Source organism: Idiotropiscis lumnitzeri, chromosome 16 (assembly GCF_059441095.1).
Source record: "Idiotropiscis lumnitzeri isolate Australia: NSW breed Sydney's pygmy pipehorse chromosome 16, RoL_Ilum_1.0, whole genome shotgun sequence".
NCBI lineage: Eukaryota > Metazoa > Chordata > Actinopteri > Syngnathiformes > Syngnathidae > Idiotropiscis > Idiotropiscis lumnitzeri.
The window spans coordinates 14,205,668-14,226,214 of NC_142406.1; the positions used below are offsets into that span (position 1 = coordinate 14,205,668).

Genomic DNA, 20,547 nt, shown 5'->3' on the forward strand with positions numbered 1-20,547 from the left:
GCAGTGACCAAGGGCGCATTTTCATCATTACACAAATGAACACTGACGGAGCCTCATCTTCACCAGTGCTGTTGCTATTTTAGGCACCCCACTGTTGGCATTTATGCCACGGAACATTCTCTGTCGCTACATAGTTTTGCAAATACTGTTTCTGAGGCAACATCGCTTGACTTTTCCCACGCAAAGACAAATTGTCCTGGAGACATCACTCTTGATAATGTGACCTTCCGCAAGCAGGAGTTTGCCAGAGCTCAAATATGTATCTAATGTCGGCATAGTGAAATACTAATTGAATGGTTGAAAAATGAAGTCAAATAACTCGATTTTAGCAAATGTCCTTCGTTGCTTTCATTCAGTAGTTTCCAGATGATTGGGCACCATAATTATTATTCTTTTATTCCTGTCCCGTTACCTTTTTACTGCTACGTTTACTATCTAACTCACTAATATAATTATGTTTTAAAGCTCCCCCTTTTTTTTTTTTTAATAAAAATTTTTTTTTTGGTTCATTCATTTTTGTTCACTTACTGTTCTGCAGTTTCCTGTTTCTTCAACTTCACCACACCCTCGGGGGTGCTGTTGTCCCCAAACTACCCGCAAGAATACGGCAACAACATGCACTGCGTTTGGCTGATCATAACCAACCCGGAAAGTCGAATCAATCTGGCTTTCAACGACCTGAGCATGGAGAAACAATTTGACTTCCTCTCCATTAAGGACGGGGGCAAGGTACTTGACTCTCGATTTCTCAATTCTAAACGTTTCAGTCTGACAGTCTTTCTTGGTCTCTTTCCAGGCTGAGTCACCCATTCTGGGCACCTTCTCTGGTGACGTTCTCCCGCCTCCCATCACGACCAGTGCCCATGTCGCTCGCCTGGAGTTCTTGACTGACCACACATACACTAACAGAGGCTTTAACATCACTTTTACGAGTAAGTATCAAAGGTGATAAGCCGTATTAAAGATTTACCGCAAAGCCTGGCTGAAAGTAATGTTTTATATTTGAGATGTTATACTTGCCGATGCATATGCAAATTAGACCCATAAATCATGTGTTATAACAATGAGCCACCTATCTCCCACCAACTCCTCTACCTCTGCGACATCATCTTCGCACACTCGCACTGCAAGTGACTCAGAGAAAATGACAAACTCCCTGTCTTTTTTGTCTGTACAGAGGCTTGACTTTTAAATAAATCTAGAACAAAGAGGAAGAATCCTTAGCCGACAAACACATTGCAGCAGTGCTCATTATATTCTATTCTGGGTCGCCACTGACTTCTGAGGATTTATCCAGATGGGTTTAGTAAACCAGTTTCACGGATATACTGTGCTATAGTGCTTTTTTTTTTTCCCCGCCGCAGGAATGTTGCAGTCATTGCATATGCACAAGTATGTAATGCGCCTGAACATTAAATTCCAAAATATGAATGCCTAAGTCATGAAAGTAAGACAGATGTGACTTTATAGCATTAGGATTCGGGTTTAGGGTTAAGGTCCCATTCAATTGGTCGACAAACAAACCAGCTGGTGGGTGTTCATTCCATTCAAAGTTATATCCCTCGCAACAATTTTCAAAATCATTCCGACCTTAACGCATACGAAAGGCAACACAAATCATCCCCCGCTCAGAAAGGGATGGCATCGTGAAACCCACATGGCAGCTCATGCATTATAATGAGAAAGTTGTAAGGGGTGACTATATAACCAATACAGCCTGGTGACAGGAGCTGTCAATTGAAGGTGCAGCTTAGTTCCGGAGGACAATGTCGTCAGACTGCAAGATGGTCTCGCCCCGCCCCCATCATTTACATTAATTAAGGAAGCACCAAACTGCAGTGAGACCATTTTGGCTGTGTTTATAAATAACAGCATGATGGACGATGTGTGGCTCACACTCTGTTTGGGTTCAATGGATCCATGTGGGGGATTCATCAACACCTACATGTCACCTAGCTGCAAGTATGGCTAAGAGTTAGTGTGAAAGTAGCGCAGGTGATGTATTGGGTGACTTGCCTTTGTTCCGGGGTTTTGACTCTTGTGACTGCTTGTGTGTCTCCGCCGTCTAAACTCCTCAATTCTGCTTTGATTTATTTCAAAACATCACAACAAGCAAATTTTTGTTTAGAGATGAGACTTCTGCAACATAATCCACATCATACAACATCTAGTGGTTTCATCCAAACATGCAATATGTCTTTTTTTTTTTCTTACACTCTTCCCCTTTGCACTTAATTGTAGCATTTCGCCACAATGAGTGCCCCGACCCAGGAGTCCCGGTGAATGGGAAGCGATTTGGTGAAAGTCTTCAACTGGGAAGTTCCATCTCCTTCCTGTGTGAGGAGGGATTTGTTAAGACCCATGGCTCGCAAACCATATCCTGCATCCTCAAGGATGGCAATGTGGTGTGGGACAATGCTGTTCCGCGATGCGAAGGTGAGAGATCTATGATCAAAATGCTTGTATTGCAACTGAAGGTGATTGATAATGTTCGCTGTTCGTGACACCTTATGAAATCATGGAATTTCCTTTCAGTGTACCAGAGTAGCCTATTACATCACTGTGCGTTTTCATGTTGTGTATTTTATCGATGTCTTTCACTATATTGGGGTGGCTGTATCTAAGGGCATGTATCAAAATCAGAATAGCTTTATTGTGGCTGTACCACAGCGGGCAATGAAATGGACCAGACTACAGCGCCCCGTTTTCGCAGATAAAAAGAAAGGAGGGGCACAAAAAAACAAAACAAGCCTGAGCTCTTGTAAGGCGAGCAAAGAGGGCAGGCTTTGCTGCCATCAGGGCGCCTCCACATCCCATTTTGCAGGGGCGCCGGAAACAGAGGAAGGTTTTTATTTGTTAGTTCTGGTTCAAAATAGGCACTAAGAAAGAACGCGCGAGTGTCTTATTACGTGATGTTCACTTTTCTCTAATTGATGATGGTGGAAAGCATTGGCAGGCATGTTTAATGTGCAAAAGGGTCATGTTCCTTGGGGAAATGGTTAACCTTGAAGTGAACTGTCACTAATTTATATTTGCAGTAAAACAAAAAAAATGGGATGAGCTGGGCCTTTCATATATTATCTGGCGATGACGTGCCTAATTCTATCTCGATCTGCTCTGTCTTGTGTTTCTTTCTTGTAGCCCCCTGTGGAGGAGAGTTGAAGGCTCCCACAGGGATCATCCTCTCTCCAGGCTGGCCAGAACTCTATAAAGAGGCTCTTAACTGTGAATGGATCATTGAAGCTCCTCCAGGCTACCCCATCAAGATCATCTTCGACAAGTGAGTAACCCATGCTGCCGCGTCATCACGCGCTAATTCCTGCATTTCGGGATTTAAAAAAAAAAAAAAAATTTTTATTTTCATTTTGACTCAACTCGTATTCTTGTGTTTGTGACCCCTTTCTAGGGGGCAAAGCCGTCCGTGTAATGCACTTAAAATATACCCCCCCCCGCTCAACTAGGATGGAATGTTTTATTGAATAAGCCCTCATAAGTATTTGATCCCTTTACATGATACTCGATCCCTGAGGGATCGCCACATTCTTACACTAAAAGGAACCCACGTTCACACAAAGAAGCCCGTCAAGTAGTTGTGCATGCATTTTCTATGCAAGCGCCTGTCAGGGGGCAGCAGAAAGATGGGAGAATGTAATCTGTTGCGATCGTTGTGTGCGAGAGTGAGAGACAGCGACGGCGCGTGTGAGAGAGAGAGAGAGAAAGAGAGCCAGAGAGAGAGTTGTGGGATCAAACGCAACATTAGCGTTTCACCAAGGCTCATCCTCATGTCCTCATCGCTTGCCTCGATAGCACGCCATGAAAAATGAATCCAACATAAATGTTTGTTCGTCTATCATTTTTATGTAGCATCAATAAAATATCACAAAACACTTCATTTAGATAACACAGCTCCGAGTCACAGCAATTTATTCGGAGTCTTTTGAAGATAAAGTGCCTCGGCTTGCAAAAGGAGGAGGCAAACTAGGAACGTGGACACGCACGAGTGTCGCACAAACACGCTCAAGGGAAACATGCCAAATGCCTTAAAATAAATCAATTGTGAATAATTCAACTGGTCTGGCTCTTTTTGGAAGTTTTGTCCAAATCAACCTTGCGCATTATTTCCATCCGTTTCCTCACCCTCAAGGTTCCGCACTGAGGTCAACTATGATGTCCTGGAGGTCCGAGATGGTCGTTTTCCCTCCTCGCCGCTGATTGGAAGTTACCAGGGCACTCAAGTTCCTCAGTTTCTCATCAGTACCTCCAGCTTCTTGTATCTGCTCTTCTCCACTGACAAGAGTCACTCCGACATCGGCTTCCGAATACGCTACGAAAGTAAGAACTTGCCTTGTTGAACTTGCTATTATAAAGGCGACGCCCCCTGAGAGGATCTCATATGCCTTAGGCAGACCCAAATTAGATCCAAGCCGCAATAAGAGGTGAACTCAGTCCCCCTGTCTCTTAAATACAGAAGTTCCTGTTGGAACATGGAGAATTGGGAAAGTACATGAGGTGCTAAATCAGTCAAATATACTCTTGCGTACTTACACAATTGGCCACCTGATTCTCTTCATTTCATCGTGTTGGGCTCACAGCAATATCCCTTTGCAGTTCCACTGTAGGTAAATCTTTGCACAGCATGAATAATTTACTTTGAGCCCCACTCATGCGGAAACATTGTGGAGTGGAGAATAGGACTAAAACTTCTCATTGGTTTGTCGAAAAAATAAAATAAAGGATGCTCCGGTAAATAATTAATCAAGGCTGCTTTTAAATAAAAAAAAAGGAAAAACTGCTGCATTTAAATATCTGTTGCCCTCTTACTGACCTCATGAAATTCAGGGAATTAGCCTGGTTTTTCTGCACGTCTGTTAATATTTTGTGCTTGTTTGCGTCTCGTCTGTGCAGCCTTGCAGCTGCAGTCAGATCACTGCGTGGACCCGGGCATACCCGTCAACGGACTGCGACACGGAAATGATTTCTATGTGGGCGCTCTGGTGACATTTAGCTGTGACGCAGGGTATACGCTCAGTGATCCAGAGCCTCTGGAATGTGAACCCAACTTTCAGTGGAGCCGCCCGCTGCCTAGCTGCGATGGTACGCTCCAGAACGGTGACCTAAAAATCGAGAGTTGCATGCCGAATTTTTTATTTTAGTTTTTGATATTCCGTTAGTTTTCGTTTCCTATAATAACCCTGAAACGAAAATAGGATTTTTATCGTTTTCCTCGTCCAGCATTTGTCCTTTTAAACACTCACCTATCTGTATTCATTTCTCTTCCTCGTGCACATTGTGCTCTTCCCATTTGTCTTTTTGACACCAGCCCTGTGCGGGGGTTACATCCAGGGCAACTTTGGCACCATCCTGTCCCCTGGCTTCCCAGACTTTTACCCGCACAATCTCAACTGCACTTGGATAATCGAGACCTCGCATGGCAAAGGTGAGCAGTCGAATTCTGTGTCGACTTGTTATAGCAGTCAGAATCCATTTACCTTACAATGTCATCTCCCTCCCATCTTAAGTGGCCTTTATGCGTCGCCGAACAAGCTGTCATTATGTAAGAGAGCAGCACCGATAGGCTGGCCTAGGGCTACGGCACCAGGGGAAGGCTCGCTAGTCATGTCCCTGTTGGAATAGGGCGAGCATCAAATCGACACCGACTTTTTTCTTTTTTTTTTTTTCAGATGCTCGTGGCCATGATATGTTTGTAGAAATCTATTGGTGAATTTTCCCGTGATATTTCAGCTTGTAAAAATAGAAGAATAGAAAATGACACACTTATCGCAACAGGCAGTCACTTTCGATGGGAAATGCAACGTAACAAAATACAAAAGCGTTAGATTTGTTTTGACTTTATACGTGGTTAACTTGTGACTTACTAGTCAACCTTTGTCCAATACAAAAAAGGAATTGTGAATGTTAAGTGTATAAGTCGAAACCAGCGGACAAAGCTACCATACGAAAAAAAGACATTTTTACCACTGAGATTTTTTTTTCCTCATGCCTTTTAAGGTGTCCAGTTTAACTTCCACACGTTTCATCTGGAGAGCCCTCACGACCACTTGTTGGTGACAGAGAACGGCAGCTTCTCGCAGCCCCTGTGGAGATTGACAGGCTCCACGTTGCCTCCACCTCTAAGCGCCGGGCTGTTTGGCAACTACACGGCTCAGATCCGCTTCCTCTCGGACTTCTCCGTTTCGTACGAGGGCTTCAACATCACGTTCTCTGGTGAGCTTGGCTTGCATGATTCGACGCATTGTAAATACTTGCCACTCCCACCTACATTGGTGAAGTATAATCCAGTTCCCACTCCATAAAAAAATCTGTTTCTCAAGTGTCCATTTAGTGTATGTGAGCCTTAAATCGGCGATCTTCAATCCTGTTCCTCGAGCGCCGGTGTCCTGCCTGTTTTCCATCTCTTCGTGGTGCAACACACCCGATTCAAATAATCAGCATTGTTATCTAGCTTCTGCAGACCTCGCTGATAATTTGATCATTTGACTCAGGTGTTTTGCAGCAGGGAGAGATGGAAAACAGGCAGGACCCTGGTCCTGGTGGAACAGGATTGAGGACCCCCAATTATTCTTGCATGAGCCTTTGATTGTAAACGCAGCTCAGTCGAGTAAAATTGGCGATCGCTAACTATATTTACATACCCTCTGTATTACACAGCAAAACAAAATCTATTGTATTCATTCAAATTAGCACTGAAATTATTCGGTTTTGATGTTACTGTCAAAGAGTTAGTCCTTTAAGAATATTTTTATCATTGTGGTAGTACATTGCAGTGTTTTCAGGATCATCACTTTTCCCATGTACATTTTTTTCGGACTAATAAGTTGATGGCTTTGTGCTATTTGTGTTCCAGAATATGATCTGGAACCATGTGAAGATCCGGGAATCCCACCCTACAGTACCAGAAAGGGCCTCCAGTATGGCGTGGGAGATGCCCTCATCTTTTCCTGTTTCCCTGGTTACAGACTTGAAGGTCCAGCAAGAGTGGTGTGCTTAGGGGGTAGGAGGCGGGTCTGGAGCTCCCCTCTACCAAGGTGTGTTGGTAGGTGGTCACATACTTTATTTTAGCTTCCGTCACCCCCTTACACCATTTCATAATGATTTAATTTTACTGGAATGAAAATGGAGGATGCCTTCAGCTGGCATTGGCTTCCTTGTTTCCAAATTGTGCTCGACAGTTTATACAAGTCTTACTGTTCTTCGCCAAGGCTCTATAGTTGCGAGTTTGACTCTCAAATATTGGTACCCACAGCTTTTTTGATTGAAATTTCTCCAGCACAGCAATATTCTTGTCAGCTAGGACCTGTGGGATACCCAGAGCATTGTGAACAGTGATCAGTTGTCCTGTGGAGACTCTTCTTCTCACGCACACCCACCGAATGAGGAAAAACGATGGTTGACGAGAAAAAATAATTGTTTGGGTGTGAAATCCCCTTTTTGTCACAGGGGTCCTGGAAATTTCCTAACACACCTCTTGCAGTGTTCAATGCCAATACATTGCCATGTGTCTTGGACTTTGAGAACAATTGTCAGGCAGCAATTTCATCACTCCTGAAGTCATTCTACACATTTTGCATTTCTTCATTCTCTCCGGCAGTGGGCGAGACTTTATTATATTTTTTAGCTAAAATGAGTGTTAATCATCGTCAGATTGCACTGCGATTATGTTGATGCACCACTCAACATTCCGTTATGGACTCTGACCGCATTCCTCATCTCATCCACCGCCACTCATTTCCCTATGTATGAGAGAATAAATACAAAGTTGATGTGCTGAGTTACAATCATATAGCGATTGACATGCCTTCTGCTCTCTCCAAAACCATCACCTCCCCCCCGTTCCCGCCGTCCTGTCGATCTTCTCTTTCTCTCTAGCTGAATGTGGCTCCTCCGTGACTGGCATGCAAGGGGTGCTTCTCTCCCCCAACTACCCCGGTTACTACGGCAACAACCACGAGTGCATTTACTCCATCCAAACGCAGCCGGGCAAAGGTATCCAGCTCCGAGCGCGAGACTTCCGATTGGAAGAGGACGACAAACTCAAAGTGAGAGACGGGAAGGCGTTTTCCTCCACGTGTGTTTGCTTGTTTCTTAATAAAGATCCCCCCCCCTCCCCTATTGCGTCACTTTTCAGGTGTTCGATGGCAGCAGTAATTCGGCTCGCCTGCTCGGCGTGTTTACAGGCAATGAAATGCTCGACATAACCCTGAACTCCACCTCGAGCTCTATGTGGCTGGAGTTCATCACCAATGCAGATAATACGAGTAAAGGCTTTGAGCTACACTTCACCAGTGAGTAACAATCTCTCTCTCTCTCACCCTCAACCCGGTTGCACACAGTATGTGAGGCTTTTTCTGACTCCCCCACCCCAAAGGCTTTGAGCTGGTGAAATGTGAAGATCCCGGTATCCCCCAGTTTGGCTACAAGCGAGAAGACAAGGGTCATTTTGCAGGGAGCAGTGTGTCCTACAGCTGTGAACCCGGGTACACACTGAAAGGCCCTGAAGCTCTCACTTGCCTGAGGGGGGAGAGAAGGGCGTGGGACAGCCCCTTGCCACTTTGTGTCGGTGAGTCACATCATCATCATTCGTCCTGCTTGGAAATGTTCGGCTTTATTTGCCAAGATGTGTGGCTGGTGATCCTCAGGCAAAGGTCTAGTCACAATTCCACGGTTGGAGTTATTAAATGCTTGATATTTGGTGTTTGGGCCCTCTGGCTCTGAAATAAACTGCTGAGGCAGTGAATAATTAATTATAAGGTGTATTTGTCAGTGTTCAATAAATGTATAGTCCTCTCTCAGATGGTCCTTCTCCTTTATTACTAGTCTCTATATTCTATTATTTCAGCTTCATTATTCTGCCAATTTATTGTCATCTTTGTGTCTCGCTGATAGGTGGCTGCTGAATATTAGTGCAATTGTCCTGTTCTCATCCCATAATTGTTATCATTTTGCACTCTCCATTTGTGTTCAGTATGAATTATGCTCCCAGTGAAACAGCACTTGTGTTCTTCTTGTCAGATGAGATGGCATGTGAAATATGAACAAACTACTTGTTTCTTTCTCTTTCTAGCTGAATGTGGGGGAACAATTAAGGAGGAGCCCACTGGTCGTATCCTGTCTCCAGGGTACCCAGCGCCGTATGAACACAACCTGCACTGCGTCTGGACTATCGAGGCTGCTCCAGGAAGCACTATTAGGTTTGAACAATGCTCTTTGTTTTCCCTTGGTGGACTCACTACTAGTTTGATTACGATCTTGGCTTCCGTTCAATCTACTTCCATTTGTGCAATGGAATGCATCACTCACACAGGCTGTCATCAATCACCTCCGAGCTTCTATTGGCCTAGAGTTGACGTCCTTCTAGGCGGAAGAAATACCACCATGGATTGCTTGTCTTGGATTGTATATTTAAAAAAAAAAAAAAAAAGACTCACTTGTGAAGAACATTATACGAGGACGTACAGTCGTGTTTATCAATGTTGTGAATGGTCTTGAAGGTGTAAAGTAGAAGGAGACTGAGAGCCAGTGAAGTTCCTGGAAGATGGGGACGAATGTGTTCAGAGGATTGTGTTTGGATATCGAGGCGTGCGGGCAAAGTTCTGGACCATTTGCATCATATTTAGGGACTTGCCAAAGAGAGGAAAGTAGCAATAATGACGACGGGAAATAACTAGACTTTGGACCAGGATAGCTTTTGATGTTGTGTAAGTGGAATGATAGTGTGCGGTTGAGGATGACACCCAGACTCATAACCGATATGTAAAGTGAGACGAAAGAGTGACCGACTAAGATGTTAAGCTGTCAACTAGGATGATTTCGATTTGGTTGAGCTGGGTGACAATTTAATTTATGGAAAATAGTGCCAAGCGAGAGGAAGTCGATGATGAACAGCAGGAGTCCCAGGACAGAGCCTTGGGGCACACCTAAAGTGACTGGGGGGATAGATAAAAATTTTATTATTTATGAAAAAAATAGGTGAAATGAAAACTGCTCCAATGGCAAACATACATCTGGATAGCCCTCATGTGATCATTAGTTTTATCATTTACTCAACATGAATTTACGTGCTGCTGTGCATCTTTCAAACAAATCTAATTTGCTTGCCTGTCCTGGCAATGCTTTTGGTACCTCTTCAAAGCAGCTCTTAAAGGTTGTGTGAAATATACAATTTGGGCTCACAATGAAGCTTACAAAGGAATCATTTGAATGTGCATTCTTAACAAGACAGTGCCGGTGTGCCTGAAATGTAGTTTTAACTTTATTCTCCGGTCAATTGGAAGAATAGACCGGAAACATGTTAAGACCATTGTCGGTTATCTCAGCTTGTGTATGACTGAAATGTATGACTTGAGTTTTTGTTATAAGAGTTACTGCAGAGAAGCACGTAAATACCCCAACCTGCTTTGTATGTTTTCTCTCCTTCTACAATGCTTATTTCTTTACGCCATTGGCTGGGCTATTGCATTTACATCCTACACAGATTTTGCACGCACCATCTTTGGATCCCTCACCTTCTTTGTAAATGTTCATTAGTGGGTTCGGCGCCTCCAATTCCCTGACATTCCGCTGTCATACATAGGCCTTCTTCACATACAGTACATGGCTTTGAACCTACCTGCAGGATTCATTATTGAGAAGAACATGCGATACATTTGTCAAATGGCATAGCTGAAGGTAGCGCACTTCACGTCAAAAAATTCGAGCTCAGGGAGAAAACCGAGCGTTGTGCAGAACGACGGCGAACCTTTTAAAAATATCCTGACTTGATGGAGAGAAGAGCACTGGCGGGAGGGGAGGCACACCATTCAAGTTACAATATGTCGAAATAAACCGTAATTGAAGCAACGGACCTTCAGTGAACTATTTCGCCGATTACCGTCATAGAGAAAGAAAGTGGCCCTCTGATTTGAGAAATACTCTCTGCGGTTGGAATCATCGCCCCACAGCGTGATTGTTGTGGGCTTTTGAGTGTTGTTCTTTCTGTACACTCAGGCTTTCTTCATATAGTGGAAGAAAATAAATACATATTGTGTTTTAGATTCAATGAAATTGGAAAGAAAAGAGCAATATACTATCTTGGGATTCTTCCAGAGTGTTGCCTGCCTCTCATTGTGTCAGATGGAATAGATAAAAAGGATTAGTGGCATAAAGAATGAATTTTGACCAGATATTCTGATTATTCCATAAGTTGTCTTGCATCACGCGAATCATTTAATCACACAATAGAAATACATGATTCATTTTGGCACGGTGATGTTTTTGGGGGTTTTTTTCGATCGTGAGTGATAATCCCACCGGGACTATTGACAAGATTCACTTGTCGGTATTGATGGTGTCCGCCCCAAGAGGAACACTCGGCACTATTTTATGAGTACACAGCGCTTGTGCAAGGTGCATTTTTTTTTCATTTGTTTGATTCTTTTTTTTGAGGTGCAGCAAAAGGTCTGTTTGATGTTTAGTAAAGCTTAGCAGAGGATGTGATTAATATTTTTGTTGTTAGCCAACTTCAAGGAAACAGTAGTCGAATTATATCATTAAGAAACCTGCTTCCGGAGGAAATCAATCGGTCCGCAAGCAGCAACATGTTGCCTCCGTACAAGCACTTGTTTGAACCGGACTGAATGTGTTTTTATATGCTGTAATGGAGGCGATATGATGTTGCGCTCAGTGTTTGCTTATTTCCATTATTAGTGCTATCGAATCTAATCCAACTTTATTTGTTCGGCACTTAAGCGCGGTTCACTGAAAGTGCTGTATGAAGCAATAAATAAAAACAAACGGCAAAGATAAAAATGTCGGACTTAAATTGTTGATAAAAATAGAAGAGGCGTGTCTGATGTTACGGTATCTATTTAGGACGGGGCTACTTGTTTTAAAAAGGACACCGAGCGTAGGGTGCCTTAAAAGGATTATGTCAGACAGATGTTTTGTTTTGGCTTCCTTCATGTCTGAAAACGATGCCAGCGGCCGCTTAACATTTGGGAAGACACCAGCGCTGTGCCCTTCTTTCTGCGACACTCGTGTCATTTAACCAGTGATGGCTCAGATTTAGCTTTTGACGGCCTGCTTTTTTAATGCTACTGTCTGCAAGACAGTCAGGCAGCAGGAATTATCCGTTATTTTCCTCTGTCATGGCCACCAATTTAGGAATGGCGTAGTTAAGTTTAGAAGCGGAGGGGTTAATAACACGACAGCGTTTGAACTTATTTAATTCTCCCCGTCCTGTAATGTCATTTGTAACTTGTATCACACAGACAGGCAAATGAAATGGGCTACATTGCCTTCAGAATGTGTATATAGTTAGCTATGTGTTAACATCTGTTATTTAACATTTTATCCAAACGCACACACGCATGTACATTGTCCTACATTTAATCATCTGCACGCACACACCTAGCGAGTCCCCCCGCAGAATTGGCAATTGCAGCTTGACTGTTTTGTATTCATCGCGCTCTCCAATTCTCTCTCTGTTCCTCTCATATGAATACAAAGCAGTTCAAGCCGAATCAAAAGCGACCCAATAAATTGCATCCTTGCCTATCTCTTCTCCTTAGTGTCAACGCGTGACACTTGATTGACCTGTTTTATCGCATTAAGAGGTGGACATGCGTAGAAGAATAAAACCGTGCGCTATAAGCTTTCATTAGCTAACTTTCTATTATTCTGCGATTTGCACGCCAAATGACAAATCAAAGTATGTTGCTCTTCTCCACAGCACATCCAATTATCTGTGTCCGGAGCAAACATGAACATCAAATTGGAGTTGAACACATCTGAGTCAGGCTTGTAGAAATATGACACCAAAGCCCTTATGTATATAATAGAATATAATGCCGTATAAAGTTTGGCAGTCCTGAAGGTCATCTTGAAACGAAAGCATGTGCACTGTTAGGTTTGTGTGTGTGTGGGGGGGGGGGGTGTATTTCATAAAATGCAGACAGAGATAAGGATGGACAAGATTTATTAACCAAAGTACACACAAAATACAGTATAACAAAAAAACATTAGCAAAAAGCAAGGGACGGACATTCACAAAAAGTGCACGCGCAATTGTACAAAACCAAAGGAGCTTGCGAAAAGGAACAAAAATTAGGCCGCTAATACCAGTGGCCGACTGGGTTAGCACATCGGTCTAGATAGCATGCCCGGGGACCCTCGTCGGGATAGGCGGTTTGGATGGAAGGACGGATCAATCGACTGTGTGTTTTTTTTCTCGATTTTAGCTTTCACAGACGTCTGGTGACTCAACCGTTTCTCGTCATCTTGGGTAACTCATTATAAGGCTTGATAAAGAAATATAACCCACCTATACGATACTTATATTTAAAGCGCCCCATATATACACTTTTGCTCAAAATGCTCCTTATAAATTCACTCATTCACTACCAGCCCAGTAAAAGAAAAAAAAAATGGATCTTTGACGTATTTAGCCGTCAACGGTAGCGAATGAGTTAAAAAAAAAAAAAAAACACAGAGAATATGAATAGACCAAATTTATAACCGTACATTCTGGATTCATCCGAAGCCACTACAACCTCAAGTTTGACTCTTCCGCAATGACTTCCCTTTTTTTTTTAACAAAGTCTATGGGAACGCGTCGTCCTTGATTTGTACATGAATATATTTGGTAAGCTTATCGTGTCCTGCTGCATGCTTGAGGCATCAGAGAGTGCAATCACGTAAATAGCTTTGTAGGGCAAGCGAAAAAGTTCCATTTTATTTGATTATTCTCTCTCGTCTGAGCGAGCATCCCAAGATGCTTTTCTATATCGCATCCTATCTTACTTTTTCTGAGAGGCATTCGAGCCACCAGTGAAGATCAACATGCTTTCATCTTTTACTGACGAAGACTTGTCGCTGTTACGTATCTGATGGATGTAATTAGAGAAGAAATCATGAACCTCCCGTCCTTTTTGAGATTGACATTTATTCTTAATGGTTGAATGTGCCTGAGTTTTCGGTGCATTCCCCTTTAAATTATCCCCCATGAACGTTTTTTTGTTTTGTTTGTGTGTGAATGCAATTTCCTCCTCTTGGCGTTCTTTTGGTTCACATGAACTTTGTTCACAATCATGACAAATTGACAAATCGTTTTTGTTTTGTTTTTTTTGTGCCGTATTGGCCTTCGCAGAACATTGCCGAGTAGCCTCTGGGCTGCCGCCCCGTGCCTCACACGCTGTGGAAATCGGATTCTGACACCAATTATGCTAACGCGGCAGGAAGTTGTTCCTAAACGTCAACATATCAGCGGGTTGCTGTTTTTCTTATGCATCATTTCAAAGCTCAAAGAGACTGCATTGCTTGTGTGCGCGCATGTTTTACGGTAGATTTGAAAATATTACCTTTTACTGTATTTAAATGTTTCCCAAATAGCACAATGTCACATGTGGTTACAAATGCCCCCTGCTGGCTAGTCGTAAATATTTGCGATTGAACTCACGATGCCCGGTAGAACGTTTGAGAGAACGTTGTGTCAACTTGACTGGCACTTCATTTACATCCAACAGCCAAGCTCAACATAATTTGCCTGTGTCTTCTCATCTCATCCCAGGACGGCTCCTTTTTTTGGAGTTTATTGATTTATTTTTAAAGGAATGAGTCAGCACAGATGTGCCGTGATTGTTACCGAGGCTGACATGCTGTATACTTTATATTTAAAAAAAAAAGAAAAAAGAAAGAAAGATCAAACTTTTATCCTTAAGTAGGCATGATCACTAAATATTGACAGTTCAGTTTGTGTAAATACTCTTCTTGCGCATGTTCAAGACCGCAAGCCATAGAAAATACCGTTTGGAATCCACTGCACTGAGCCTGGCCTACTTTTTTTTTTTTTTTTTTTTTGCGCCCTCAAACACACGCTTTTCACATCTCGCTCGCTCGTAACATCCAGCTGGATGATAGCTGTCTTTGGTGGAAGTGAAGAGTACATATTTTGACAGCAGCATCTTTCTGATGTAGAGACTGAAAATTAAGCGGTAGGGGGCTGAAGTAGCTGCCTGACTAACACCGCAAAACAGGCATTGAATGCTCCGCATCTGCTGTCTGTGACTATATTAAAAAAATCGTTGTTTGTCCCTCTGCTTGTTTCCTGCCCTTCTTTTAACAGCCTTTAGGTCTGTTGTTATTTTAAACACACAACTTGTTTTGGTAAACCGTTGTAGTATCACAAAATGCGTTTATTAACTATAATCTAGGTTATTGTGGTTGAGCTTGTTTGTTTTCGAGATATTATGATGACAAATATGCCGAAAGTCGTTTTGTCAGGTGTTCCATCGCGGTGATGACAAAGCCTGGTTTTGGTTTCCGATGAGTTCTCAATGGATGTTCTGTATGAGCAAGAAACGGACGGTATATTTCCGCTAAGCGTGTATTCCATGTGCCGTTTCCTTTCCTAGTTTGCATTTCCTGGTTTTCCACACCGAAGAGATCCATGACGTGCTTCGGATTTGGGACGGGCCTCAGGATGGCGGGGTGCCGTTAAGGGAGTTGAGTGGCTCGGCTTTGCCGCCAGATGCTCACAGCACCTTCAATACCATCAGTCTGCAATTCACCACTGACTTCTTCACGAGCAAGCAAGGCTTCGCGGTGCAGTTCTCTGGTGAGGCTCATGATTCTGATGAAAGAGAAGGATTTTGATAGTTTTACTTGAAAGAGAGAATACGAATCCTTGAAGGTTGACATATTTTTCAGCAATCATGCTTTCATCTCAGTGAGGTTTCTTTTCACTTTCCCCGTGATCCTTCAGTTTCTACCGCCACCTCGTGCAATGACCCGGGCATGCCGACTAATGGGACTCGCAGTGGTGACAGCAGGGAACCGGGGGACCATGTGGTTTTCCAGTGTGACCCCGGCTACAACCTGCAGGGTGCCAACAAAATCACCTGCACTGAAATCAGTGGTCGCTACTTCTGGCAGCCAGACCCTCCTACTTGCACAGGTACAAAAAAAAACATTTCAAGCACAGCATGCAAAGTGACCAGTGGCACATAATGACATAAGGAGTATGATTAGCAAGTTCAAGACTTGATAATGTTCCTGAAGATTGAAGTGTTATCTATGTGGCCTGTCTGATTTCTGAAAGGGTTAGACGAAACAGTTCCCTGATAGATTAACTGAATCCACAGTGGCAAATTCAATTACATGGTGTCCGAGACAGTCACTGCAATATCTGATTATAAAGCCTCTCCACAAACAACACACACACAGTCTAGCTATAAATGTCTTGGGATGTGATCATGATTGGTGCTCTGGGGGGGGGGATCCAATATTGCTGCAATTTAGTCCGATTTCCATTTGACCTAATTGTTTGAATTTCTCTTCAAAGCACCGTGTGGAGGCGACCTGAGCGGTCCAAGTGGGCTCATCCTCTCTCCGGATTATCCGGAACCGTACCCGCATGGGAGGGAGTGCGACTGGACTGTTACTGTCACGGAGGACTACGTCATCGCCCTCAGCTTCAACCAGTAAGATCAATTGACACTCGGAATATCAATGTTCCGGTGGCCCGCGATAGATCTTGACTCTCCTTTGACTCCTGTCTCATCAATTGCAATATACGTGCAATTTGAATTGTGTTTCGTTGCTTTATCAAGTAAACTACAAAATCTACAAGTATGATGTTCTCTCATTCAACCAGATTCAGCTTGGAGCCCAGTTATGACTTCTTACATATCTATGATGGGCCAGACTCCCTCAGCCCTTTGCTGGGAAGCTTTTACGGCACAGATGTTCCCGATCGGATCGAGAGCAGCTCCAACACACTCTTCCTGGCCTTCCGCAGCGATGCCTCCCTCAGCAGCAATGGATTTGTGCTTCAGTACACAGGTTTGCGCTTTGTGTACATTGTTTTTTCTCACTTCCTTTTTTGGACTCGTCTGGCGGGAACGGGATTCCTCGGAAGGAAATATTGATCAACGCCTCCCTTAGAGGCTGACAAAATCGATGAATTGTGAAGACAAAAAAAAGGTGGCTGCGCTCGTGCTTAAGCTCTTTTGGTCTTTGCTTTGCCTCCAACAGAGCACGTAAGATTTGCCCGTTTCAGAGGTTAGCTAGCTGTAGATAATTGTGTTTGCCGAACTGTCCAGACATGAATGTGCCGCGAATGTACTTTTGCCGTTCACTTTTTTGGAATAAAACTTTTCTAAATGCACTTTAACACGCTACTTAAGTCTTTATGAGTATGCCAAGTGTTTCATTGCTTCTGGCAGGTGGACCCAGTTTGAGGCTCCAGTTTCCTCCTTACAGTTTTTTTTTTTTTTTTTTTAACATTAGTAAATAATTAGCAGATGAAATATGAATTAGCGCCCCAGCTTGGCGCAAACAGAATGGCACAAAAAGGCCATAGAGCTACGGGTCGGGTATTTGGTGAGCAAGGAGCAAGTTGACAAGTAGACCCAGTGAGTGTTTGGTCAGGCTGCCGTTGAAAATTGCAAAATCTGCCGGAGGTGCTGTCGGTCTGTTTACCAAGCAATCATTTTGTTTCCATGTCTCTGGCAGCGTCTGATGGGGAATGAAAAATATGTAGGCAAAAATGTTCCTTGGCCGGATGACATTTGAATAACGCGCTATGACATCAACAGGCATTCACCAAAACAAGTGTCTTCACTCTTGGCGTCTGTCTCCTTCATTCACTCTTGGGCACATTTTCACTTCACTTCACGTCCCATCACATCTCTTTATTTATTTATTTATTTTTTGGGGGTTGGTTGAATGGATGAGTTTTCACACTTTTCTTCTTCGTGGATAAATGTTCCAGAAAAATGCTTGTTCTTGTTAAAGTAGTCTTTTGCAACTAGCACTGTTGCCTCAGCCATCGATAACAACCAAACTGTTGCTAGTTGATGCTATTTGCAGGTTTAATCAAAAAAAAAAAGCCACAATAGAGGATTAGACCTGCCGATAGCATTTGCCTGGGGGACAACCTGAGATCTTGCTAGCGTAAAATGGTTGAGACCCATGTTATTAGATTGATTCCAATCCATCAAGCGAGTGATTTAAATATTGATTGAATGAATTCAATCAACATCATAGTCACCAACGAGCTGAACTGCAGGCGGTGGAACAGGAGGGAATTGTAACAGAATCCCTGTTAAGATACAGGGAACCCATGCCAGGGCCTCAGACGTGATTTGCTTAGATGCACATGGGGGTTATTAGTCACAAATGGAAGTGAGCTGTGTTTAAGTCTGAGATCAGGGATGTGAATTATACCGAATTAACTGGTGGCCTCTCACGCGGGTCTTCTTCACCTGAGAACTATGTGACAGATTGAGTCATAAATCTTCCTTACACGCTTATAGATGGTGACTTATGGTGTGTTTGGATATAGTGTCCGCACACTTGTGTGTGAGTGTGCTTGCGGGCATGTGTATGTGCATTGTTCTCTCCACTCCGATGCACAACAGAGTTGTGAGCGAAGCGGTTGTATGCACTCAGCAAACCTCGGCCCTGACCAGTGCCACTCTCCATCAGCTGTCTGTCTTTTTCCAAAGACATACCTTCAGCGGCAGTAGATGAGATGGTGCTCTCAAGGGCTGGGCGAAAAGACAGCCACTGAGATTTACTCAAATAGAAAAGCACTGAAGTGAAGTAAAAATACATAAGGGCTGCAAAAAAATTTAAAAAAAAAAACGGAAACTGGGAGAAGTCCAAACCCTTCCATTTACTGTATGTCAACATGTGCTGAACATGGCTGATTTTCCAACTCGTTACCTCTTATCAAACAGAGAACCCCAGGGAGTCTTGCTTCGAGCCGGGTCTGGTGCGCAATGGGTCGCGGGTGGGAACCGAACTCAAGCTGGGCTCCATTGTCACCTACCACTGTGACAGCGGCTACACACTTGAGGGAGAACAAACCCTCACATGCATCATGGGAGCAGATGGCAAGCCAAGCTGGAACAAACCCAAACCCATCTGCACTGGTAAACACTGACATCTGGAGACAGTCATGAGCACACACACACATTCCGTCGCAATGCTTATAGATTCAGCTCATGTAAACAGGCACTTAACTCTTTCAATGCCAGCCATTTTCAAAAAGGAGAACCGTTCAAGTGCCAGCCAATTTAGCATATTCCGACTGATTGCAGAGTATTTTGTTTTCTATGGCAACACTAAAACACCCATATGAAAGATTAGGCCACCTTCTTTCATCTCACAGCAAAAAATATTCTTAATTCCATTCCGCCACGTTTTACACATTAATGTGATAGATCATCCAAGACCATAGTTACTCTTTTTAGATTCACGGCAAATGAGCAAACCAAAGTTGGCCAGCACTTTTCTCCGCCCACTCCAATAAAAAAAGACTTATTTGACGGCCATTGATGTCGATGGCACACAAGGGGTTCAGGTGGCTGTTTGCGATTTATCGTTACAATCGTGGTACTGTGAGAAAACAAAATACACCGCATAAAACGTAGCTTACTTTTTTTTGCAAACGGAAACCGATTTGATGACTGACCCTCGCTCACCCTGATAAACCCACACTAGTGACATCTTACATCCAAAGCTGAATAGGAAAAGAAAAAGTCATTTAGCAAACATTAGAAAATCAGGCCATTTTTTTTTTTTTTTGCTTGCCATATTCATGTTGGTCATCTCGCCAATCTTGTCTGTCTTTTCAGCACTCTGTGGTGGGCAGTACTCTGGCTTGGAAGGAGTGGTCCTGTCTCCTGGTTACCCCGGCAACTACAGCAGTGCAACGATCTGTCTTTACTCTGTGGTAGTTCCCCAAGATTACGGTAAACTTATTTCCAACATATATTGTTGATAAAAGCCAAGATCCGTACGCCCTTGATAGTTTTCTCCATGAAGCCATTTGATGACAGTCAGGTTGCTTTTCAAAACTCTCCTCATTGAGCGTTTTCTTAAACTGTTTCCCTTCAATTTTGAGTGGTATCTGATTTTAAAAAATGACTCGGGTGAAATTTTTACTATTTCCTTGAACACAACATACCATCTTTTATGGATTACTTTTCCACCTTGGAATTCTCTGATTTTCCCTCGAGGGAATTAATTCCCAACTCTGCAGTAATTGTGACACAGCCTGTGAAAACAAAACCACCTGAAAGCTGCCCAACTACTCTGACTGTCACTGGAGCAATTTAAATCTGTATTTTACATATCCATCTGAGAAAACACTTAACCCCTTATTTGGTAAACTTTTTCGAGCCCTTGTCAAATAAATTGGCTGACATGCTTTTTGTCGGAATGTCCACTAGGGACCGTGACGGGATTGGCAGTACTCAATAGCCCATGTTTGCATCTTCTGAGAAAATGATTCCAAAGACCAAGAATCAATATTACTTGTATCTATTGAAGCATTTTATTTTTATAGGCAGTGATGTTGCACAAATGGTTTAATCCAACAATAATCAATTAATGGGTGCTACCGAGGCCAGTTTGTTACGTTGCAGTTAAGGTCCGACAAGTGATGAAATACATCTACCTTGCTGTATCCTCTTTGTTCTTCCACTTGCCAAGCCGATGCCGATCGCATCTGAGAGGTTAAATATGTTCCAGTTGTCGCGGTTC

The 20,547-nt window shown here is 43.1% G+C and overlaps 1 protein-coding gene across 1 annotated transcript in view; it reads left to right on the forward strand.

Annotated features, from left to right (window-relative positions):
- The window catches only part of csmd2 (CUB and Sushi multiple domains 2), a 122,401-nt gene that overhangs the window by 64,127 nt on the left and 37,727 nt on the right, over positions 1–20,547 (forward strand). Inside the window, exons 14-32 of the mRNA XM_088318269.1 lie at positions 539–729; positions 797–932; positions 2,242–2,436; positions 3,142–3,280; positions 4,145–4,332; positions 4,906–5,094; positions 5,321–5,437; positions 6,010–6,225; positions 6,866–7,054; positions 7,888–8,057; positions 8,147–8,303; positions 8,387–8,578; positions 9,083–9,209; positions 15,408–15,610; positions 15,758–15,949; positions 16,337–16,475; positions 16,649–16,836; positions 18,738–18,932; positions 19,638–19,754. Coding sequence (XP_088174395.1) covers positions 539–729; positions 797–932; positions 2,242–2,436; positions 3,142–3,280; positions 4,145–4,332; positions 4,906–5,094; positions 5,321–5,437; positions 6,010–6,225; positions 6,866–7,054; positions 7,888–8,057; positions 8,147–8,303; positions 8,387–8,578; positions 9,083–9,209; positions 15,408–15,610; positions 15,758–15,949; positions 16,337–16,475; positions 16,649–16,836; positions 18,738–18,932; positions 19,638–19,754 — 3,240 coding nt within the window. The remainder of the gene's footprint in view (positions 1–538; positions 730–796; positions 933–2,241; positions 2,437–3,141; positions 3,281–4,144; positions 4,333–4,905; positions 5,095–5,320; positions 5,438–6,009; positions 6,226–6,865; positions 7,055–7,887; positions 8,058–8,146; positions 8,304–8,386; positions 8,579–9,082; positions 9,210–15,407; positions 15,611–15,757; positions 15,950–16,336; positions 16,476–16,648; positions 16,837–18,737; positions 18,933–19,637; positions 19,755–20,547) is intronic.